This window comes from Ctenocephalides felis, unplaced genomic scaffold (assembly GCF_003426905.1).
Source record: "Ctenocephalides felis isolate EL2017-DRISC unplaced genomic scaffold, ASM342690v1 CF-g0.4_SCAFFOLD_00845, whole genome shotgun sequence".
In the NCBI taxonomy this organism is placed as follows: domain Eukaryota; kingdom Metazoa; phylum Arthropoda; class Insecta; order Siphonaptera; family Pulicidae; genus Ctenocephalides; species Ctenocephalides felis.
This window is the reverse complement of record NW_020536999.1, coordinates 95278058-95304091: the sequence shown is the minus strand read 5'-3', so window position 1 is coordinate 95304091 and position 26034 is coordinate 95278058. Positions and strand designations below refer to the sequence as shown.

Genomic DNA, 26034 nt, shown 5'->3' with positions numbered 1-26034 from the left:
AGTATCCGGTTTGAATGATCTAAAAACATCCAATTTGTAATGATTGGGAAGAGAGGTGATTAGTTTTTGGCAAAGGTAGGTCCAGCCATTTCGAAGATACAGAGCTAAATATGCAAAAAATTGCAGTTTTGAGAACTAAGGGTCCGATATGAATGATAAAAAAACTTTCTGCTTGTTTTAACAAAAACAATTTCTTTCGGAAAAAAAATATTGTTTGAAATTTTTTTTTTCAAAAATTTATAGTTTATATATTTCTTAAAAATATTAGACAATGTTACAATATTTATTTATGATAAGCTATTTGAAAGCATTTAATATTCCTGAAACATTTCATTACGGTACAAGAACTTCCAACAATTTGCCTTAAGGCACGATGCCATACACCACTAGTTTCTATCAGTCATGTATCAGTTCCTGATTATGTAAATCCATTATTGAATACTTATAATTACCCCAACATTTGCCCTGTCAAGCTATATGAATATATGAATGCCTTCTTCCAAATTTGCATATGCTTATTCAAGACACTTGGATCTGTGAATGTCTTATCACATATTTTGCCTAGAGTGAATGAGCATATGTCGTTTCAAGACACTTGATTGTGCAAATGCCTTATCACATATTGTACATTTATTTGGGCGTTCCCCAGTGTGAATGAGCATATGTTGTTTCAAACTACTCAATTGTCTAAAAGTCTTATCACATATTGTACATTTGTTAGGACGTTCCCCAGTGTGAATGAGCATATGTTGTTTCAAGCTACTCGATTGTCTAAATGTCTTATCACATATTGTACATTTATTAAAGCTTTCACCAGTGTGAATGGGCATATGTTGATTCAAATGACTCAAACGTATGAACTTCTTACCACATATTCTACAAATATAGGCTCGTACACCAGTGTGAATGAACATATGATCTTTCAAATGGCACAAATGTATAAACTTCTTACCACATATTCTACAAATATGAGCTCGTTCACCAGTGTGAGTAAGCATATGTTTATTCAAGCTACTCGATTGTGCAAATGCCTTATCACATATTGTACATTTATTAGGGCGATCCCCAGTGTGAATAAGCATATGTTGTTTCAAGCTACTCGATTGAGTAAAAGTCTTAGCACATATTGTACATTTGTTAGGACGTTCCCCAGTGTGAATGAGCATATGTTGTTTCAAGTTACTCAATTGTGCAAATGCCTTATCACATATTGTACATTTATTAGAGCGTTCACCAGTGTGAACGAGCATATGTCTTTTCACACTATCCAATCGTAAGAATGTCTTATCACATATTGTACATTTATTAGAGCGTTCCCCAGTGTGAATGAGCACATGTTGATCCAAATTACTCAATCTTATGAATGCTTTATCACATAGTTGACATTTATAAGGTCTCTTTGCAGCATAAATATTTTGTTTTTGATTACTAGATTCATTCAAGTTTTGTTCTCTGGCACAAGCACAAATGTGTTGATCTAAATCACATTTATTAAATGCTTTATTGCACTTTGTACATTTGGAATGTTTTTTCCCTGTATGGGATTTTAGATGTATTTCTAATGCACTTGCATCAGGAAAAATCTTTGAACAATCAGTACACTTATGACTATGACTTACCATATGCTGTTCTAAATATTGCAACTTTCTAAATGTTCTATTATTTTTATAAGAAAGATTCTGAATTAATTCCTGTTGGGGTTCTTCTTCTATCTTTACTATAGAATTCATGAATCTCTTCAGACATGTTTTATCATCATCTGAACATTCTTCAGGCTCTTTTTCTATTTCTTGTTGAATATTTTCAATTGGAAATTCTTCAGGTTCTATTTTAACTATAATTTCATCTAATTGTTTTGTGGAACAAGGACAAATGTGTTGATCCAGATCATATTTTGTAGTAAATGCTTCATCACACTTTGTACATACAAAATGATTTGCAACCGTGTGACTTCTCAGATGCATTTCTAATGTACTTGCATCTGAAAAAGTCTTTGAACAATCAGTACACTTATTACTATGATTTACTATATGCTGTTCTAAATAATGCAACTTTCTAAATGTTCTATTACACTTGTCACATTTATAAGGGGGAGTTTCAATTGATTCCTGTTGGACTTCTTCTTCTATCTTTACTACAGAGTTCATGAACCTTTTCAGACATATTTCGTCATTCTCTGAATAAGATTCAGGGTCTTCTTCTATTTCCTGTTTGATGTCTTCAATTGGATATTCTTGTGGTTCAATTTTAATTATCGGATCATTAACAGCTTCTGACATTTTGAAATACTTGTGCACTGCGTGTATTCTGTAAGTATTGACAAAAGTAGTTGATTACTATTTAATGAACTATTGCTGAATATGTTAATTTAACTAGTTATTGATAGTTCGAGAATGGAGTGTTTTAGAAAGGCAATACATTTATCCAGTTGTAATATTTTACAGGAGTGTATAAATCAATCTCTAAGCTTCCTTAATGGGTGGATTTATTTCTTAAGCAAGTTTCATCTCCAAATCTATTCTTACATTGAATTAACTGTAGTCTGTTTTGGACAATGTATGTCGCCAAGATGACCCCTTCCTCAAAATCTTTTTGACAGATGTGAAACTATTTGTTCCACACTTCTGGCTTATTGCAGAACTCAAATGTAAAAAGAAACAATCGAGCTTTAATTATCCATTGCCTACCTATATTTAAAATTAAATATTTATAGTTCTTTCCGCAAAAAATAAATGTATTAAAAACTTAATCATGTGAAATAACCTCGAAGTATATTATATTACCTTTATCAATCAATCTCACAAACATTGAATTTTAATACAGACTTGTAATTATATTTATAGATTTATATGATACATTTATTATAACATTTAATCAATAATTATGTTTGAATAATTAAATAAATAAAAAATTAAATGTTTCATCAGTCCATTAAATAATTTGTTTGACAGTTTGACAGTTGAACGAACTTCGTTAAATGAACTGAACATGGCGGCGCTCCTATGTCACTGTTGCCAACATAAGAATATTTGCGAGATATTTATTTCAAAAATAAATTTCGTTATTTATTTATTTATTAATTATTAACGTTAACTAGATGGCGCCGTGCATTAAGGCAAATTGCTGGAACTTCCCGTACCAAAAACTAAAATTTTCAAACAAACTTTGAAATTTTTTAAAACTTTGAAAAAACAAGGTTTTTGAAAATTTTGATTTTTTTTTTCAAAGCAGTCATGCTGCGTTTAAGAAGAAGTATCAAAGTGCGACAAAATTATATAAACACACTTAACGATTTACATATCATTTTATTCGTAATTTTATTTTGCATCTTTTATCCAAATAATATATTTTTTTGTATCTTCTACGGCTTAGCTAAATGGTTGAATGGCTTAGCTAGAGTGCAATCTGTATGAATATTCAAATGTTGAAATGGAGAAAGGGCAAAATTTTTTACTCACTTCAAACATGTTAAAAATATTAATTTTTTTCACTCACTTCAATCTCGTAAAAAAGTCATTGACTAAAAGTCTATTGTGCTAATTGTAAGGAAACGTCTGCAACAGTGTTATATATATATATATATATATATATATATATCCATCATTTACTATAATACTATAAGAAAAAACAAGTTTTGATTTTAAATCTTTAAAATATTTATTTATATATATACTATCATTTATTTATACTCTGTTTTACATCTGCGAGGTACTCATATACTTATTTATTTAAAAATTAACTAATTAAACATAACAAATTTAATTTATTAAATTATACATTTATTTATAATTAGAATTGTGAGACTTTTATTAATAATAGTTATTAGATTGTAGTTAAAACTATAGTTTTCGTTTTTATTAAGATCGAGTACTAAGTACTATTGATATGTACAGTTTTACCATCGAGGAGACAAATTGTCTCGAATATTTATATATAATAAGAAATATTTTAATTGTGCAGGAAAATTTAAGCCATTTATATATATATATATATATATATATATATATATATATATACTAACTGACCTGTTCATAAAAAATATTTATAGGATTTTTAGTATAAAAAATAACTAATTGTATGCAAGTATGCAGTATACAAGTAAAAGGGGCAGCCAACACAAATTATATGAAAAGTTTACCCACTGCAAAGCATGCCACATATAAATGTTCGCACAAATATAATTAAAATATAAATGTTTACCACAAATATAAGTAAAAGGGGCACCTAACGCAAATTATATAGAAGGTTTACCCACTGCAAAGCAAGCCACATGTGAATGTTCATGAGGCATATTGATAGTCGACTAATTTTTTACAATTCTAGAAAATTTTACAGCTTTACCGTAGGTATTCAGTTCTCTTTCAAAAACTGTTTTATCTAAAAGTTCTAATATTTCTTTCTTCAATTACAAATTAAAAAAATAAAATAAAGAAAATTGATACCAAAATTTAAAAACAAAGATGAGGGTAGACAAGTTACTCGAGTAACGGAAAAATAAAGTAAAATTTTTTATCTATAGATTTTAATAATCAGTTTTTTCAATTCCGCATTGACAAAAAATTATAATGAATAAATTTGATACCGAAATGAAAAAAAAGAGATGAGAGTGGACAACCCTTAATAAATAATAAAAGATTTTTTGAACTTTTAAACATGGCATTTTTCGAAATTAAGTACAAAATACTTATTGACTGATGTTTATTTATAGAAAATTTAAATGGAGAAAGTTGATCCCAGAAATAGAAAAAAATGTTAGATTTGGACAACCCTTGACTAAAAATAAGTTTTTTTAAGTTAAATTTAAGCTTTTTTAATATTTTGGTCGAATTTGAATCGAAACTCAGTAAAAAAACATTGACTGAATGCCTGATGAAAATTTTCGAAATTGGGGTTTGTAGTAGAAGGGTGAAAATTTAGGGCTCTACGTAATTTTTTATTTATAATTATAAAATAAAACTGAACAAATTAAAAAAATAAAAAAAAATTTAAGGATGACCAACTCTTATTATTTATAGTTAAATAGATAATTCTCAGTCATACTAAACGTTATTATATTTCATAAAAATCGGTCAAGCAGTTTCGGAGGAGTATTGCGACGAATAACATGACGAGAGAATTATATATATATATATATATATATATATATATATATAAATGGCTTTAAAATACCTGCACATTTTCTAATCGATGATCACATTGTCATAGTTTTTTCAAAAACTACGAAAAAATTACTTAAATCTATTAAAACTATTAGTTACATAGTTGATCCATTGAATTCGTATATATATAATAATATTAAACTTTTAATTTGAGATTTTCAATAACTTTATAATACAGACATTATTTTTAATATGGTGTGTGCAACATATAGTCTTTAAAGTTCGATTTATATTTTTGGCACATACTTTAATTTAATAAAATTATATGCAAAAACATAAACAATTAACTAATTATTTTAAATCGATAAGTCTTCGATTAACAAATCCACAAAAAAGTAAATGCATGTAACAACGATAAGTTGAAAAAGGAATTTAATATATAATGATCAAACTGTCTGTGGAATACTTAAAGTATTTATTTTTGTTTATATTTCATAACATTTTTTTTTGAATTCTAATAAACCAATAAAAACATTGTTAAATTTCTCATGGATCGTTTTTACAAGAAAGTGTATTCTAATTACATCGAAGATTTACCGAGTAACATATGTGGAGTAAACATACGTAACAACTAAGTAACAAGGGTTACGTTGCATCACGGGTTTTGTTACGTATCTATGTTTACTGGGTCAAATTTTAACTATAAGGCTTAAGGAAACTATTATGTATATGTGTATATATATATTTATAAATTTATATATATATATATATATATATATATATATATATATATAAATATATATTTATACACATATATAAATCTACTTTTAAGTTTTAAGACACCAACATTGGACTTGGAAATGATTTGTTTTATAACTGTTTTTAATTAATTTTTTCTATAAAACATATATATCCAAAAATCTATTAAGATTAACATTCATATATATATTTTTATATATTTTAAATTTCAGAAAAATATTAAATATTTCTATCGACGAAAATATATATATGTGTATTCCATAAATTGTACTATAATACAGTGAAATGCTACATGTTTGTTACGTAACATGAGTAGCGTAGTGTTACCGTTTTTGTTGCGTATATATTTTATATATACATATTATATATATATATATCTAAATATATATAAATAAATTCTATAAATTGTACTATTATACAGTAAAATATTTCATACCTGTTACGTGGTCTGTGTAACATAGTATTAACGTTTTTCTTACGTTTTTGCTAAATTTATATATATATATATATATATATATATATATTTATTTATTTATTTATCCTGGTAATGGAGCTTGTTCATAGAAATCAGGTTCATCTTCTGTCCTTCCATCAGGTTGTTTACCGTCCAGCTAAAAATTTAATTCAAAATATATTGAAGATTAAAAATGCAACGACAAGTAAAAAATTGATACATACCACATCAGGAAAAACAATAACAAAAAATTAAAAAATATAGAAAATAAACAATAATAAAATGATTTTTTTTTTTGTTCTAAATTTAAACTAAAGTGAGAAAGCGAATTGTGATGCATTTTAACAAATGTCAATTTTTTTTTCTCAAAAAATAAATAAACAGACAAAAGACTTCTGAAAAAAAAAAGATTTTTATACCGTTCGTTGCAAGCAAAGAACCGAGCGCGCTCGATGAAAAAACCGAGGATTCACGAAAAATGTAAGAGAGGGTTCTAAGAATAATTCAACAGTGGGGACGCAATTAGAGAAAATAAAATACAAAAATATGAAAATATAAAATCAGATTCTAAGATTTAAAGAATTATGTTTTGAAAAATTGATACGAGTCATGTACTAATAGAGCAGAATTTCGTTTATTAACGCAAAGGGAATTTGAAAAATAAATAGAGAATTAGCAAATTTTCTAGGGTCACCATTGTTTTCCTTATGTAAAATTATAGGATTTTTGGTATTGAAAGTATGGTTCAAACTAATAACATGTTCAGAAAACATTGTCTTATATTGATTTGGATTTTTTGTAATTAAATGTGTTCGTTTATTCTCTTGTAGATATATTGCGAACTTTCGTCAATATAACAACAATTACTGTCCACTTTGTAAACAACAGTGATACACTCAATAAGAATTTTAGATATCAAGGAAGTAAAAAACGATTTGAAAGTATTGTCAAAATATAAAACTAACAAAAAACCTTCATTTAAAAACATTTTTTTTAGAAAAAGTGAGAAACTACCTAAATAAGTCAAAGAAAAAACTCTAAATAAATATATAATATTACTTACAGCTTGCAATTCTTCAGGAGAGAAAATCTTCGCCAATTTCTGCCTCAGCGGCACCATCATGATCAGGAAGAATGGGAAGGCCAATGAGGCTCGACTGCTCTTAACAACCCACAAGAGAGCAAGAGCAACTAATTGGACACAAGTGAACAGATGCATCTTGTATGTTTGGACCTACCAAAAAATAAGATATAGAACCTTGTAATGTTAGGTAATTATATCACTTACCCTTCTGACGTAAGGAACTCTTGGATGATGTTTGACAGGCATAAAGAACAATTGAAGCCTATCAAAGAATTGGACACCACTTGTAGACGAGACACCCATGTACAAAAATACTCCGAAAAGTACAGACATTGGCACCAGTCTCAGAAGATTGGACATCAGCACTGACAGACCGACCAGCAAAGAGACGAAAAAGGCGCTCAAACGTTGTTCTATAAAAAAAATAATATGATCATCCTCTGATACTTCATATATTGTTTTTATCTTATCTACTTACCTTTGACTTCAACGATATGTGGCGCCTCTCCAGGAGCGTGCGTCCTGGACATGACGGTTAAGGCAGCGACGTGGGTGACGGAACGTACAGTGGCAGCACAATGCCAAGGAGCTCCCATGACACCACAAACTGCATTGAGAATACAGATCACTACAATGTCCATATGGAAACCTGAACCTTTCTTCAAATTCCTTTCTGGCTTGTCAATGATCAATCTAGAAAAAAAAAAATAAACATAGATGTAATGGAAACAACTTGTTATACTCCATAGCCAAAATTTGAGGCTCTAAAATATAACCAAGAACTAGACAATGGATAAATCCGGGAAATATATCCTTTTCCTCCCACTTACTCAGAAATATGGGTCTCCATAAACACCAAGATGTAGACCAAGACTCCAGGGACAACGCTTGCAAACATTGCCCAAACTGGGAATGGGTTTTCGGGATCTTTGCCCAATAGTGGGATGATCCAGCCTCTGTTCTCGGGATCGCTGGGTGATAGTCCTTCGGGAACACTCAGTTTGTCTGTGTAAGTGCCCGGGACTAAATAATCGATCGTTACCATGATCACGATCGCGATGGGGACACCAAAGTCGCCTAGTGCACGCCTGGCCTGGGAAAGGATAGAAATTGATGGTAAGTGGTGAGTTTTTGTATATTTAGGCTTGTAGTTAAAAAACTAAAAGTTTGGTAGCTTCAAATACGTTTCTGACTTATTATATTTTCCTATTTCTTTCTACTCACATTTCGTCCTAAAAAGTGTCCATTCCTGAAAATCCTCAAATAATAAGCAATCGTAAAAGTTCCAAGCGCCAAAATGAGGCAAAACAAGGCCGTATTAGGTTGATTAATCGGCCCTAAAGCATCACTAGTCGGCAACTTCATAGTTTCATTCGACGACTGCATGGACCATGGATCACTCGTTCCGTTGCCTAATTCTTCATAGAAGTTAAACTCTGTTGTATAATTTCCATTGCTCTCGGTGGTATAGTTGGAATCATCGGTTGTTCCAAATAATCCACCAGTCAAAAATGATAAAGTGCAGTAGTCTGCTAATAGTGGATTTCTTTTGAAGACGTAAATCAATTTCATTATGGATTCAAAAATATAAATTAAGGAGATCAAGGCTGAGAAAATTTCTTCGGTGAAACGTGTAAAGAGTTTCACAAGTCTGCTGCCTTCCACGGAGGCGACCACGATGGCGGTGATGGCCATCCAAAAACCTAGGTAGGAAAATAATATGCAAATAACCATAATCCTAAGAACAACCACCCTCTAAATAAACTTACCCATATAAAGCCTGCATGTCAAGAAATCTATATCATTATTGACACAAAATTGATATAAACTTTCATCTAAAAGGAGCAGAGGTCCAGTTGTTCCTATGATGACCATAGGTTGACCAGCTATCAGGGCAAAGATGATTCCGCAGCCAGAGGCAGCGACCAGAGTTTCAGAAATACCTAAAAAAGGAACATTATGGGTAGGGCAGAATAAGTTTTAGTATTTATTGTTATAGTAGGTATGCTGAGGAATTGTATATGAAAATTATGTGTTTGAAGTGCAAACAGTGCGACCTGCAGAGCTCTCAAACTCTGTAGATTTTTTTTAAAACAAATCCAAAGGTTCTTCTACTAGTTCTAGTATTCTAGTATTTTCACTTACCGATTAAATTATGAGTTTTATCGCTGAGCAATCCTCCAAAAGTTATGGCTGTCGACAAAGCAGCAAAATACATGAAAATAGTAGCAGCAACACACTGCGAATTCAATCCGTCTAGGTAGTCAGAAATGTAAAATGGAAATCGGTACCGCATGTCGTTAATTAAACCACCAAAAGCTTTTCCAGTCTTCTCTAAAGGTTCACGTCTTACTAATTTCTTTCCTGAAATGAAAAATAATAGAACTAGGTGCAACTGGCATTTTGCCTTAAAACATGGTGCATAATCTTCCTGATATGTATAAATAAACGATGAGTATATTAATTTATGAGTGATTTATAAGTTGCTGTTATTCAATTTTATACATAAAATTGCTAAATGCAAAATAGTATTTCAATATTTTTATTATATTTGAAAAGATCTTTCAAACGATACCCCACATGCCATAAGAAAATAAACAAACTTTTTTTGAAGTAAAACATCATTAGATTTTCAAAATTTCAAGTGCAAAGAAAATTTTGTTGAAGACAAATTGCATAAACTTCATTTATTGGATAAACTTCTCGATATGCGTAAATATTCGAAATTTATAAAACCAGTTCAGACGTTCTCCTAAAATATCCAAAATATACGACAATTTTAATCAAAAATCATGAGGAATCGTAGAGGTAACAAAAACAACGTCTAAGTTGCATAAAAAATGTATTCAAAACAACAAAAATACACGCATGCATATTATTTTTTAAATATTTCTAATAGTTTCATGGTTAGTTTAAAGGCTAAATTAGGTTTTCTTCTTTTATCGTTTGTGGCATTATGGTTGTCGTTGTCCCTGGTCCAGATTTTGGACGAAAAGCGAACTTTGCGCCTGGCAGAGACTAAAAAATTTGTTAGAATTAGTTTCCAGGGAACAGAGAACTATTGATTACGGAAGACATGATTAAATGTTGTTTTGACACACTAGACGGTTTTGTGGCGTACAACACTTTATAAAACAAAACAAATCGTGTAGATAGTTTAATTTACCAAAATTTTGCTGAAGGCACAATCAAGTTATTAAGTTATCACCAATAATTCACTAGTTATGCAAAAAAAACTATATAAAATCCCTTTTCTATGATAAAAACATTTGTTTTAAATATGCAACTTGTCAATAGGCAAATACTGAACACTATTTCGCATGTGACTTATCATTTAAAAGTGCTCGGAGAGTAGATAGCATTAGTATATATCAATTAAAATCATCTCACCTCCACTTCCTCCAGTCTTCTTCTCGTCTCCTCCTTTCTTCCCGTCCCCGCCATCATCACCGCCGCCACCAGGACCTCCTTTATCACCGCCCAGTGCAGCCTCCTTGGCCTCTTTGGCACGCCTCTGCCTAATCTTCTCGCTCTTGGCTTTGATTTCGTCAAATGGCAACAAGGCCTGGCGCTCCCAGTCGCCTGGTGGAAGCACTATGGAGTCGTCCAGGAACTCGTTGATGGCAGACAGTAGTTCTCTTCTGTCTTCCGCTTTGTAAGCCACCTAGTAAAAAAAACAATAGATTTCTTTAGTACCTAAAGTTAATTTTCGATTAAGACATTTTCTTCTTACTTGATGGAATGGTCGGTTTGCCATCAAGGTAGCTATAGATCTGCCAACTTCGTGATAGTCCAGGTCAGAATCGTCGGGTCCTAGCAAGACAAACATGAATCGGACGGGTATTGGAACTTCGGTCAAAGTCGGCATTTGTACCCCGGAGGCGAGACGCACGAAGGCAATGGTCGGATGGTCCAGAAAGTCTACGGAACCGACCAGGACTGTTGTTGCTTCAGCACCTGGAGAAGGAAAAGAGTGTGATTGATGGTGGTTTTTGGCGCAGAAAAATCTACAGTCTGTGGTTAAATAATGCAAAATAATTAAAGAAACATCTTTCTCATACCGGTTGGTATCCTCTTCAAGATAGCTTCGTTATGAGTCTTTTTATAAAGGTCCTCTTGTGATGCAGAATAAGTATTTTCTTCTTTCATATCCACACGGGTCTCCGAAGCCCCAAGACGACGATTGGACCCCAAAGCATTCCTTGTCAAGAGGTCGATGTGCAAAGTTGAAGAAGGAAGGTCTCGTTTTTTGCCTTTGTCGTCGGATAAGTTCTAAAAAAATTGGAAAACAATTGTAAATTTTGGTTTGAGTATTTGCTTTTCAACTCGTGCAAAGTAATTGAAAATTTAAAAATGTATTCCAACTATACAGCATTCCAGCGTTCCAACAATGTCAAAACCAAAAAAATTGCATTCCAATAATAAAAAAAACATTCCAAGGTGTCAAGTGGAATTTTGAAAATCCATGAATTGATTTACAATTCATATTGTAAACTGCATCCAGAAAAAAAACTGCATTCCAAAAACCTAGGTAAGGTTGTAATCATAAGCAAATGGATTTCAACAAAACAAACAAAAACAGGTACAAAAAAAATATGCCAACAAACTAAAGTTCAGAAAACATTTCAGAATAATATAAGTAAAATGAAAAAATCCAAAATCAACAATCCAACTAATATTTCAAAGATCAAAAAAGCATTCCAGCAATTCAGATTAAATAATAAAAACAAAAATAAACATTCCAACTAACGGAATAAGCCAAAAAATGAATCCAAACATTCCAAGTCAACTGCATTTCAGCAATCTAAGAACTTTCTAGAACAAAAATCCAAAAAATATCATGCCAACAATCCAAAAAATCTAAAAACTCCTTTTTACTATAACATGAGCCGAATGTCTCCTGCAGATGGCAAGAGATGGTGGCATCGGAGGTTTCAGGTAACTGCCAAACTTCTCATCTATAACCGAAATGGTCGGTTCTAACTGATGGTTGTTATTCTGGTTGGAAAATAACAATCGGCGATGATCAGAAACTGCCACACTGCTCCTCGGCTGCTTCAATCGACTCTGCAGACGTTCCGATTGCAGACGAGCGACATGTTCAGGGGATAATTCCTCGAGTGGAAGATTCCAGATGGAAGACTTTGGGATCGAGGAAAGTTTTTTAAATATATAGTTGAAGTTGTACATTAGACATTTTAGAGGTTATGAATCGATTTTTGTCACTTTGAGGTTTTGGGGCGATTTGACATGCATTAGCCCGCTAACCCGTTTATAGAAATAAGTGTGAGAGCATTTGCTTATCAAAATTCTTGAATCTTTTGAACGGTTCGATTAATTTGAAAAATGTACTCGGCAAATTTATTCTAAATTAAAGAGTCTATACATTGTTTAACCACAAAGACCCTACGCCCTATACCAACTCGTTACAGACAATAGAAACTGGTTCTGTTATTTTATCCACTTTTGCACAAAACTCAAAAAAATGTCAGAAAAAAAAAACAAATCAAAAGCAAAATATTTTACCTGTAAACTTGTATAACTCGAGAATTTCCGACGACTTCCAAACATAAACCCTCGGTCGTTCTCGTTAACGTGCCTGTGACGTAACAGAAGAGCACGCATGATGATGGGCTTGTCGTCTTCCAGAATCAGTTCGTCCACTAACTAGAAAATAAAAGAAAACTCACAATAGAATCGTCAAAAATATTAACAGAACCTTGTTTTTATTAGTTTATCAGAAAAACTGGTGCAGTAATGCGTAACGCATATTATTTTACGAAAAGAAAAGAAGTTAAAATAGATGTCAAAGATGTAAGTACTTTAGTTTTGTTAGTTTAGAAGAAAAATTCTGGATATTCAAACCAATTAGAATGTGTAAATAAACATCTACTTCCTGCATCTACGATTTAAATAAAAATCCACTTTCTAAATCTACGTTTGTATAACAGCACCATTTTTATTAGTAACCAGAAAATTATTTTTTATCTCACCATCTGTTCTACGATCCTGTAGGCAACTCCTGGTAGATCCTTCTCGTCCAAATCCAACAAAACTGCACCAGTTTCCAAGCATCTTCTCAAATTGAGAAGTGAGTGGAAACTCAAAGAGGCGACGTGTGGACGACCCCATCTGTCGGAACCCTCTTCAACGTTTTCCTCGTATTTGATCCAACGAGCAGTTTCTTTCCATTCTCGATCATCTCCTGTACCGACTAGTTCATCCAATTGCACAAAAACCTAGAAATTGATTCAATAAATTATAGGTTGGAAAAAGATTTACTTGGAGCTGGTGTATATGAATGGTATGAAGATCGTTAGAATTTTTACCTCGTGTGGACTGTGGTCATAAAGTTTCTTCAGAGTTGACTGCGTCAACAGATTAGACAACTTGTGACCTTCTTCTTTGCGTGCGATGTGGACAAAAGAGTTGCTGGATGATCTGGTTGGTTGAATTTTATGTCGGCGGAGCCCTCTGGGATCATCTGACCTGTGATGATAAAAAAAAAAAAGTAGAATTATGTGGGTAACTGTATGATGAGGCTTGAACCCAATTGCTAAAAGAATTTAAGTTGATCCTCGATCTCCTGGATTTTCATTTGTCACCGGCAAAAATTTTTAGATAAAACATAACATCTTGCAATGTTTGTTGATGACTAAGATGAAACCGATAGTAGTAACTACCTGGTTGCTTTTCTAAGTCCATTTATTTCCTTACCTATGTGAAACTAAATCATCCTGGTCGTGTTCTTCCAGCTGTCTATCCTCAGGCTGCATAGATATCCTTCTCGGGGCTCCTGCCGACCCGGAAACCGATCCAGAAGCGGATCCAGTTCCTGATCCAGCTCCGGACAGAACGACTGTGCCGAATCTCTCCGCTCCGGACTGCTTTCTCGCCTCCGGATCCTCCTGGAGGGAATACTTTCTACTTTTGTGATGATGGTGGTGGTGATGTCTCCTGGGAAAAGGAAAAAAATTATAAAATGATTTTCTCAATTATTTCACTTAAGATGATTGGAAACTTCTGTGTTCGGACGTCTTTTCGTTTTATAATATTGGCCATGAAGGTGACAAACCTCAAGGCATTAAGATTTACACGGTATAGTTGCTACCCTTGGTAGAGGAGGTAGCGGAGTGTTTTAATTGAACTAATTGTTCACTTCTAAAAGTAAAATCCGCTTAACAACATGTAAATAACCAATAAAAATAAATATATCTTCTTTCATTATAACTTAGTAACAAATCAGTGATTGTAGTTAGAACTGCAACAAATACATAATATACAAACAAATCAGTGTTTAATACAGTCCACAGCTATAAGGGTTAAATTATAACCCAACAACCTGAATTATCGAAGGAGAGTTTTAATAAATTTTATAACTACGTAACAAAAGTACAGTCTGCAATACAGTACTACAAATTAATATGAATCATACGTTTCGACTTATTATTTTCACAAATTTTAGAAAAATAAAACAAGATAGTATAAACAAATATATTGTTGCAAAAGAGTACTTTTCGACTTCTTGTTTTTACCATCGTGTAATGTTATTGTTATTGAAGAATATGTTACAACTTATAAATTCTTCTATCTTCAACTAAATCGTCTCACCTTTTAAAGTCATCCCACAAATCACTAAAGTCCAAAGACATCGCAAATTTCTATATTTATTTTTCTTTCTTTATTTATTTAAAAAACGATAAACAATCATAAATGTTTTTATTTAAAAATAAATAAACTTTACACTTCGGACATCCACTAACGGAATGTTCCTGACTCGTCCGCCACGTTCTGTATCCGAACTGATTTGCAAAGTCAATAAATAAATTGCCTATTACTATTTTTACTTTTCACACTCAGTGAACTGTTTGTTAAATTATTAATATTAGGTTAATTAGTTATTTTAGCGCCATTGTTAATTTAAATAGTTAACTGGAAACTGAAAAACAATATACTGTTATTGTGACAGACGAAGTAAAATATAAACGTTGTATTTAAAAAAAATATTTTTAATTTTCTAATTTTTTAGCCCTTACTATTTCTTTGTGTAATTAAAATTTGTATTGTTCGTTTATGCAATCTTTTACATATTTTAATATATAGTATTGTAATTAAGACATTTATAAATATATACAAACAAATATTTTCTTTCGAAGTTTTATATCTTTTGTTCGTTTCGAGTTTGTTTCTGGAATTAAAATTTATATTTTCTTTTCTTATATATTATTACATTAACTAATAGTTCAGTATAATTTTTTGCAAAATAAAATAATATATTTATGCACAAATTTCTAACTCTTTTATTTGGATTTCACACCTCATGATCGTTTATATAGTCTTTTGTATATGTAGTTTTTTCAAAAAAAATTATGCTACTTCATTTTTTTTATAAATATTATATTGTTAAACAGTTATAAATATTTATATTAATTTAATGGCAAACTATTGATATTGGACAATAAAAATATAAACTCTTGTAAAAATGAAATCTGCATTTGTAATTAGATAAATTTTAGCGTTTCTAATTAGTAAGTATATAAATCTGAAATATACATTAAAAAATCACAAAATTTTTATTTCTAAATCAGTGGTTTTTACAAAAGTCTTTCGATGCAAACTCGTATGAAAATTATATGTTTATCTATTATAAAAAAATAAGTTGGGTTTTCCTTCCTGACGATATAACTCCAGAACGCACGAACCGATTTCGACGATTTTGCATTCGTTGGAAAGGTCTCGGACTCCGTGAGGTTTATAGCAAAGAAAATTGAAGAAAAATTTCAACAGAAAAGCAGAAAACACTCTTTCTTTTTTCGCATACAGAGTCATCTCTGATACTTAGCATGTACTACAAACTAATATATTTTGTTTGATTGTCTACTCAGTTAATTTCATGTGACAAACCGGCATTGTGCTCACTGTGAAATTGTGCAAAAAATGTAAAAAAATAAGTTATTCGTTTCCTAACATTTCAATTGGAAACCATCAAATAAATCACGTGTAATGTGCAAATTTTTATTCAATTTCAACGGCAGGCAATTATTTCCTTCATCTTTTAATCACCAAACGAAATGTTAGATAAAGTGAAACCATCTGGTGGTGAAACGGAGTTCGCCCGGTTTGCTAGTTTTCCTATATTAATTCATTTCACTTTTTTTCTATTCTTATAATTGTGTGAATAATTTTTATATCTTATTTGAAGACGTATTTATTTAAATATTAACTTTTACAGCTGTAGCAACTTTGTCTGTCTGTCGGTTAATATATTTATAAAAGTGTATAAATGGTTTTGCAAATTGTTGCAACAATTATATTGAAACTTGTGATATAAAACAAAACTTTAGTTTTATATTAGCTTGCTTGAATTATTTATAACTAGAACTACTAATAGTTATATTTATTAAAAATTAAATAAAAATTAATAAAACTGTACACTTCAACAACGCACTTCTTAGTTTATAAGCCACACAAGATTTTTGTATATAAATCAAAACTTAAACTATTTAAACAACTATGAATTATCAATCTTTATAAATCAATTTCGAACTGATTTTATTACAAAAAAACATTTTCACTTGTTTTTTCCACAAAATCAGCATTTCTAAAATTTTCTTTCGCATGGTAACAATACCGGCAAATGTCACAGACTGAAAAATTTGTAGCTACAATAAAGCTGTAGTTGTCAAAAGGCTACAAATAGATTTTTGTCATTCAAAAATACTTTTAGTTTTTGGCACCCATTACAGAGACAATTGTCTAAAAAAATTTGGCACTTTGTGCATTTTTATCTTTTATTTCCGGCGTAGAAAATATATAAGTAGCATTGCTAGACAACTGTAGTTTTAAATGATGTAATGAACTTTTGATGAGCTCTTCAGCACGTGCTGTATGTATTACAAAGTTAAAACATAATTACCTCCTCGCCATGATCGACTCCAAATCCATAGAATGAAAATTATATTTCGGATTTCTATACACTTTTGCAAATTTTTCAAAGTAATCCACTTTGTCATCATTTTCACGTATTTTTTCATAATTATCCATTTTTAATTAATCGTAATTAAACAGTAATTGAAAGAAACTAATAATAAAACATTAAAAACCTAATTTAACAAAAAAATTTAATAAGATTTTTTTTATATATTTTTATAATTTAAAATTAATTATTATTTATTTAAAAATCAAAATCAAAAATATTAATGAATTGTATCAATTAATTTACAAAATTATTTGTAATTAATTTTAATGTCAATAAATTATGAAAACAATGAATTAAATTAATTTTTTAATTAATATAAATTACATTAATTAATTATCGAATATCAAGTATAAAATGTGTATTAAAATCAATTAATTAAATTAATATTATAATTGATAATTTAACAAGTTTAATTATTAATAATATAGTGTGAATATCAAATTAATTAACTATAACTAATTAATTAACTATTAACAACGTTTAATTTAATTAATATTTGTATTTTTTATTTAACTAAGCACGAACTAATTGTATTTAATTAAAAACACAGCAAAACAACTAATTTAATAATTCAACTAATTAAATTAATGTTAAAATTATTACTAATTTAATTTTAATTAACTGTCACTAATTAATTACAACTTAACGATGAATAATTTTTCTACATAATCACTGTTGCTAATTAAATTAAATACTGATTGTAAAAAGAATAATACCGATAATTAAATTAACTAAAAAATCATTATCGATAAAAATAATCGATGCCGATTGATCGATTGAAATAAAAATGTTTGTCGGAGTGATAAAGAGTGATAAGGATGACATTTTGGACAGAGATTGCAAATTAATTATAGAATTATTTAAAAATAACACTGTTGCAATCGAGTCGGTCGCCGATAGCTAATTGGATGTATCATGGACTGAACTGTCTTGGAAAAATATTTTTAATCTGTAAAAATTGATATCACTGCTGCATGATGCCAGGTTATCCAAAGCGGGGTTCGAACCCACAACCCTGTCCATACAAGGCAGCGTGCTTAACCGTTATAAAGTTATAAAGGAAGACCTTTATATTAGTTGTATAAATTGAAGCAAATGTATTATTTTTTTCAAAAATACCATCGTTCAAATTGAGCAAGCCGCATCTGATTCGTGAAATTAATTAATTCCGGAGATAACAAAATAATTGTACAATTTTTGTTAACACTTAGTATCTGTCGCTGATTGCTGATTGGTTGTTTGCAACAACACTAACTAAGTTGTCATGGCATCGGTTCAAAGTTATAAAATTTATGAACGAGATTTGTGGCGTCTATCTTTCAATATTGAAATAATAAGTTATGTAATTTACTTTTGGCAAGTTGTCACATTAATGTATATATAAATTTTCTGCCAAATACATTAACCTTGACCCTGCACGTTTGTCTTTGGCATCTTTTCAAATATATATATTACGCAGGCAACTAAGTAAGTTCGGCTTTCACTCTTAGATGGTTTAAATTGAATTTTTAGGTTTACTGTTTGGACAAAATTGTTTGTCACATTTCTCTTATGTAATGTCAAATGTAATGTTATATTTATTTGTAATTCAAATGTCCCGCCATTACTACTAGTGACGTTGGCGATACTGTTCCCCTACTCTATGTATCCGCCATCTTATATTTATGTTTATGTTAAAACTATGTAAAACAACTCTCTTCTTGCTGAACCGTGGAACAAGTAACATTTAAAATAAACTGAGTAATTTTAAAGAAAGCATTTTTTCATTATACCACTGTTTACCAACGTAGTCCAAATCTATATTTTTTGTTATTGGATAGTAGACAAATCAAATTTCAATCTGTCAAAAAGAGTTTTTTTATCAATTGTGTAATTTTTGTTTGGCGTACGTTGAAGGATGAAAAATAAAAATCAAAATATTTGTCCTACTTTGCTTTCTTATTTTGCAGAGGTAAAAAAGCATCGTAAGCTCACAAAAAGTTAGACGCGATTTATGGTGATAAAGCCTTAAAAAAAGGCAGTGTCAGAATTGATTTGCCATTTCTCCTATGTCAAATGTTATTGTATTATTTACACGTATCGGAAAATAGTTGCTTGAAACTAATTTTGTTACTAACAATAATAAATAATTAAAATATTTTTAGGTCCACAAGTTTGTAATGTATTCACTAAATTAAATAATAAGACCGGTCCGCCATTTTGTTTCATCACTGACCGGTCGGCCATTTTGCATGGATAAATATTATTTAAATATTTTTTTTTTTGGTCAAAGATGAAAAACGCTCATCACTCAAAGATGAAAAACGCTCAAGTTGTCCAGCTGAAGATGATTAAGGAGTATTGTCTACTTTGAACCGATATCACCACAAGCGAATAATCAATTCTGATGTCTACATCAAACAACTAACGAAATTAAGCAATGAAATTGGGACAAAGCATGGATTAGCATTAGAAATTCCATTATTGACATCAAATATCTTTGGCCACTTGGCAAGAATTACAGGAGCTTGGTTGATATGTTTTGCCAAATCCTCTAGAGCCCTAATCTCACACCAGAACTCTTTGAATTTGGTGTCAAAATGTCCCTTATTCAGTTTTTTGCTAATCGTTTTTATGAAAATTGATTCTCAAATTCTGTTTCCAAAATTATCGGCAAGGAAACAAGAGTGTAATTTGCGTCCATTAAAAAAACCTTACAATACAATTATGGTCTCAAAAACGTTTGATTTATGTTTATAAATATATGAATTTAACTTTTCCACTTACGATTTTCGTTTACTCTTATCAGGCCCATCCCTGTCATCCTCAGTATCGCCATCTCTGTGATAATCGCTGCTACCATCTCCACGTCTTGGCGAAAATTGGACCCTTGAGGGTCCCAGAATAGGAGACCCATCAGGGGCAGTATGGGTAGCAGCTCTTTCCGAAATCTAAAAGAAAAAAATATGATAAACCACAAATTTGTATAGAATTTGTTTCACCAGTGATGGCAACAATGCCCTTCGAAACGTGCAGACAACATAAAAATCATTTTTATTAATTTCCCTTAGGATAAGTTATAGTAATCGCAAAAAAATCTTTACGTTTCAGAGGTTTCTGAATATTTTGGCATACCTTAGAAAAAATGGATGTGTGTGTGTGCGTGTGTGTATGTGTGTGCGGATAATATTTTTTTCATAATATTGATTACATTGATGATGACAAGAGTGCACTGGTGATGACAACAATATGAAAATCATTACAATTTACAAAATTAACTTTGCTGATGATGACCAGAGTACGCAGTGGTAACGTTCAAATTTATTAATTTGACTGGTGATGGCAAAAATGACTCATCTAAACATAAAAACTTCAAATTGACATCAAATCTAATATGTTTATTATTTTTTGATGGTGACCAGAATGCATAGTCGAAACGTATAATCAATAATTTTTACCTGTGGTTCAGATTCCGAGCTCAGCAGGACGCTCTCGTATGCGAGACTGGTGTCGTCTTGGTCTAAGGAAGTGGCGCGATCTTGTTGAGACTTTGTGGACTAAAAGATAAAAGATGATTAGATAATTTTTCTATTGGCAAGTTGCATGTTGAAATGCAGGCTGGGGAAAGAAAGTGTTTGGAAGTGGTTTATGTTTGAAGGTCTTTTAGAGATGTTTATGGAGGTCATAAAAAATTGATGTTAGATCAACTTTAGTTAGTTTGGATAATTTAGTAAACTAAAATTTTGTCAAAGATCATATTTAGTTTCAGTTATTAGTTCATGAGTTATTGAAACAAATATAAAAAATGTCCCATTGGCTACTGGTAACATAAGACTATTTGTCAATTTACTATTTTTTAAATGTTATTAGGTATTTTTTAAATGTTTGCAATGGTTTTAGATAATTTTAGTGTTAGGTAAAATTTTAGATTTAGATAATTTAAAACTCTGTCAGAAATAGACTAGGTTTTAATTATATTTAATTATATAGTTCAAAAGCTATTGCAACAAATATAAAAAAAAATGTTTGCTTTAACTAAATTTTCAATATTTTTTAAAATATTTCAGACATACATAGATAGTTTTTGTATTAGATAAAGTCCTAGGACCCTAGGTGAACTATTAATCTTATCAAAAAAATACAAATATAATAATTTTTTACACGAAATTTTTTATAATTATAAATTAATAATAAAATGTACCTACCTGCGGTTCAACACTTTCAGAAGCCTCAGATTCCGAATGTCTTGGAGAAACTGTAGTACTAACATTGGGTCCTGTACCAACAGAAACTGCCCTTTCCCTTTTACCTAAAAATTGCAATTAATATTACCGATAATTAATATTTGATAATAATTAATAATTAAGAATAATTAGTAATTATTTACCTCGTCCGTGAGTTGCTTTTAATGGCGCATGCATGTGTGGATACGATTTCTTGCGATGAACTGAAAAAAATAAATTTTATTAAAAAAAATTGTAATATTAGAACTAAATTTATATGAAGAATGTTCTTTGAAGTTTTAGAAGTATTTTAGAATTTGGTTTGCAAAAATATATGCATTATTTTTTTCAAAACTTGCAAATTTGTAACATAATGCCTTTTTCGATCAAATATATATAATAAGCATTTTAATAAAAATATTTCAAATTTTGAACTAAATTTATATCAAATTTTAAAAATATTTTTTTAAATGTTTATGTACAGAAATCAATCCAATAGATTTTTTTAAAAAAAATAAATTTATAAATAGAAAGTACTTTTTAAAACAAATAAAGTCTTTAGGAAAATTTCCAAACAGACATTTTTGATCATTTTTCATTATCAACATCAATTTTTGAAGCTTTAGAAATAATTTTAACCCTAAAATGTTCTTTGTTCTTTCGGCATAATTTAAAAATATATTTTTCTAAATTTGATTAATTCCATTTAGCAAAATTTGCTAAATTACATTGCTCAAACCTCACCCTTTCTTGACAATAAAAATGTGCATACCAAAAAAAATATATATATCCTCTGTAAGAGTACATTTTGCACACAAAATGCTATAACCTTGAAAAACGAAATGGTAATAAAAATATTTGATCGAGCATAGAAAAATGTTGTCTTACATCCCCTAATACCTCAAAGATGGGCACTTAAAATCTCATAAAAATTCGATAAATCTATATTTATAGAACCTGCGCTTGTATATATATATATATATATATATATATATATGTATATGTATGTATATAAATGTATATATAAACACTAATGTATATTCGTGGGCATTGAAAAGCTTCTTATATACTCGGATAGCTTTGAAGAAGCTTTCAAAGAAGAAGCAATGATGTTTGACGGTACATCAGGGGCAATTTCAACGAACACACTACAATGCATATATATATATATATATATATATATATATACATATATATTTATATAACTATATATATAATTTTAAATTGTCTGGTATTTTATAATTTTAAATATTTCAAAATGTTTCTTTTTGTTGTTTCAAAACGATTTCTGGAAAAATGAACATCCTATATCTTCAAAACATTTAATATAAAGTATGAGGATATATATATATATATATATATATATATCCTCATATATATATATACATACATGCATATACATAAAGGTCAGACAAGGATTCCATGATTATTGGACTGTGCAAAATCTAATTAGGTGGATGAAATTTCTTAATCATTAATTTTCATATTCATGTCGGATTTCATTATATATATATGTAAACACACACACACAGATATATATATATATATATATATATATATATATATAGTTGTATATAAATACATATGACGCCTAAATTGAGATACATCGACGGAGCAGTAAGATTGTTTGCGACACGTCAGGCGTTATTTGCTTTCTACCTTTCTAGAGATAGAAAGCCATTTATACATACAAATGTATATATACATATATACATATATATATATATATATATATATATATATATATATACATAAAGTTTCTAAAAGTGCTATTGAGAACGATAAAATAAAGCGAAGCGAGAAAAAGGATCTCTACTGTCCAGTTATTATCTGAGTAAAATTGTCGGTGAGAAAAAACAAAAGTAGGTTTTGTGTCTGAAAATTTTGAAGAATTATTTAAAAAATACTGATAATGTTATGGTAAGTATTATGTACGAAAATGGCACAATTTTGTTTATTAACAATGGGGGTTTAAAAAGATAAATACAGATTCAGCAAACTTTCTAAAATTTCTTTATGTGAAATAACAGGATTCGTGGTATTAAAAGTATGGTTTAAATTAATAATATGTTCCGAAAACATAGTCTTATATCGATTAGGACTATTTTAAATCGCAGATATGTCGATTTAATTATTGTAAACTTTCTACAATGTAACAATAATTACAATCGTTAAAATTTATTTTGAAAATAACATTAGTAACACGCTCTTTCGTTATTTATGTGAAATAATAGGATTCTTGGTATTAAAAGTATGGTTTTAATTAATAATATGTTCCAAAAGCATAGTCTTACTATGATTAGGACTTTTTTAAATTACAGATATGTTGACATTGTGAACTTTCTCCAATGTAACAATAATTACAATCGTTACAATATACTATTATTTAAAAAAAATAGATAATGTTATGATAAGTATCATGTACTAAAATGGCAGACTTTTGTTTATTATTACAATTAATTAACACAATGAGGCTTTAAAAAGATAAATACAGATTCAGTAAACTTTCTAAATTTATTTATGTAAAATAATAGGATTCTTGGTATTAAAAGTATGGTTTAAACTAATAATATGTTCTGAAAACATGGTCTTATATTGATTGAGACCATTTTAAATTACAGATATGTTGATTCATATATTGTGAACTTTCTCCAACGTAACAATAATTACAATCGTTACAATATACTAGTATTTAAAAAATGGATAATGTTATGAGAAGTACTAAAATGGCAGAATTTTGTATATTAATATAGTTAACTAACACAATGAGGCTTTAAAAAGATAAATACAGATTCAGTAAACTTCCTAAATTTATTTATGTGAAGTAATAGGATTCATGGTATTAAAAGTATGGTTTAAACTAATAATATGTTCCGAAAACATGGTCTTATATTGATTAGGACTTTTTTAATTGCAGATATATTGATATATTGTGAACTTTTTCCAATGTAACAATAATTACATTCGTATTAAAAACATGGATAATGTTATGATAAGTATCAAGTACTAAAATGGCAGAATTATGTTTACTAATACAATTAACTAACACAATGAGGCTTTAAAAAGATAAATACATTCAGCAAACTTTTTAAAGTTTATTTATGTGAAATAAAAAGATTCTTGGTATTAAAAGTACCGATTAAACTAATAATATGTTCCGAAAACATGGTTTTTATATTTATTAGGATTTTTTTAAATGACAGATATGTTGGTTTATTCTTTTGTAAATATATTGTGAACTTACTCCAATGTAACAATAATTACAATCTTTACAATTTACTTTGTAAACAACATCAGTAACACGTTCATTAGAAGTCTTGTATAATTGTATAATTTCTTTTTAGTTCTTATATTTTTAAAAAGAATTATTTGAAACTTTGTGAATTACTCTTTTAGATATTGTAAAAATATGCTGAATGATGGCACACATACCATAGAATTAGCATTTAGAGAATATTTCTCAACGTCGAACAAAAAAAATTTAAAGCTTATTATTATATATACAGGGAATTGAAAGCCAAAGCACAGGATCAAGAAGCATGGAAGCAGAAGTTCGGAAAGGAAAAAACATGAAATAAAAAAAATTGGAAGAGGAAATGGTGGTAATGGGATGAAGGGTAAGGGAATCATTTATTTGTGGTGGCTCTCACACCATGGACCTCCCTTCGGACAGACTACCATTTAATATTATTATTATTGTTATTATATGTATATATGAGTCATTTATTCTCTCAACTTACGGCTGTACTCCATATCATCGTGAAAATGTTCGACGACAGGTGGCGGTGCAGAGAGGCTGGCCACGTCGAATTTTTCCTTGTCCTTGTCCCCGGAAGTAGTGACACCACCAGGTGACGTCATCGAGGCGAAAACCTTATCCATTTCATCGTCCAGTCGGACCTCTTCGCCGGTGCCCCCTTGAGAGGGCACAGCGCCTCCGGAAGCGTCCAGACCGGTTGAAGAACTTCCATAGTTGCCGTCACTCTGGAAGAAGATATTTTAATATATAAAATTCTTCTGTAATAATATATGTAAATATACTTCTCCTAAACGATTATTCGGATTTTGATAAATCTTTCTGAAGTTTGTTAAGGGAATTTTTTAGGATGCATGTGATCATAAAAATATAGTAATATTGTAGAAACAAATAGAAAAAATAGCAAAAAACGACATGTCATTGTTTGGCATTGAAAATATTTCAGACATTGTTTAGCATTGAAAACAAATGAAAATTGTCATCTGCCAAAAATTCAAATTTTACTTATGAGCCTAGACAATATTAGAATATATATGAAAAATAAAATGTCTACATTATTATTGCCAAAAGCAGCTGAGATGTGCCAGAAATTAAAATTATATAAGATATAGTATATGTGTGGCAGATTGAATGATACACATATGAACAGGATTTGATAAATTAATTCACTTAAAATATGAAATTAAGTAATAATCAGGAT

At 29.9% G+C, this 26034-nt stretch overlaps 2 protein-coding genes across 2 annotated transcripts; both read right to left on the bottom strand.

Moving 5' to 3' along the window:
• Nucleotides 1-548: 548 nt before the first annotated feature.
• Nucleotides 549-2279, bottom strand: LOC113363149 (zinc finger protein 99-like). The gene has a single exon (XM_026605629.1). The coding sequence runs from the start codon at nucleotides 2277-2279 to the stop codon at nucleotides 549-551; it is 1731 nt and encodes a 576-aa protein (XP_026461414.1).
• Nucleotides 2280-6394: 4115 nt separating this feature from the next.
• LOC113363148 (band 3 anion transport protein-like) lies at nucleotides 6395-25366 on the bottom strand. The gene is made up of 20 exons (XM_026605628.1): nucleotides 25318-25366; nucleotides 21742-21801; nucleotides 21560-21663; nucleotides 20813-20911; nucleotides 20142-20305; nucleotides 14114-14353; nucleotides 13726-13885; nucleotides 13390-13635; nucleotides 12923-13063; nucleotides 11458-11668; nucleotides 11130-11353; nucleotides 10793-11060; nucleotides 9542-9760; nucleotides 9166-9339; nucleotides 8621-9099; nucleotides 8227-8489; nucleotides 7875-8089; nucleotides 7601-7809; nucleotides 7376-7546; nucleotides 6395-6469 (listed from the first exon to the last, which is right to left on the bottom strand). Exons 1-20 carry the CDS (start codon nucleotides 25328-25330, stop codon nucleotides 6395-6397), a joined length of 3735 nt encoding a protein of 1244 aa, XP_026461413.1. The 5' UTR covers nucleotides 25331-25366.
• Between the last annotated feature and the right edge of the window lie 668 nt (nucleotides 25367-26034).

Excerpts from the sequence above, each read along its gene's own strand:
- LOC113363149 (XM_026605629.1), bottom strand. The coding sequence starts at position 2,279 with ATGTCAGAAGCTGTTAATGATCCGATAATTAAAATTGAACCACAAGAA.
- LOC113363148 (XM_026605628.1), bottom strand. Across the intron at positions 13,064-13,389 it reads ACAGGATCGTAGAACAGATG|TTAGTGGACGAACTGATTCT; the intron begins GTGAGATAAAAA and ends TTTATTTTCTAG. Across the intron at positions 9,100-9,165 it reads GACATGCAGGCTTTATATGG|GTTTTTGGATGGCCATCACC; the intron begins GTAAGTTTATTT and ends TTTCCTACCTAG.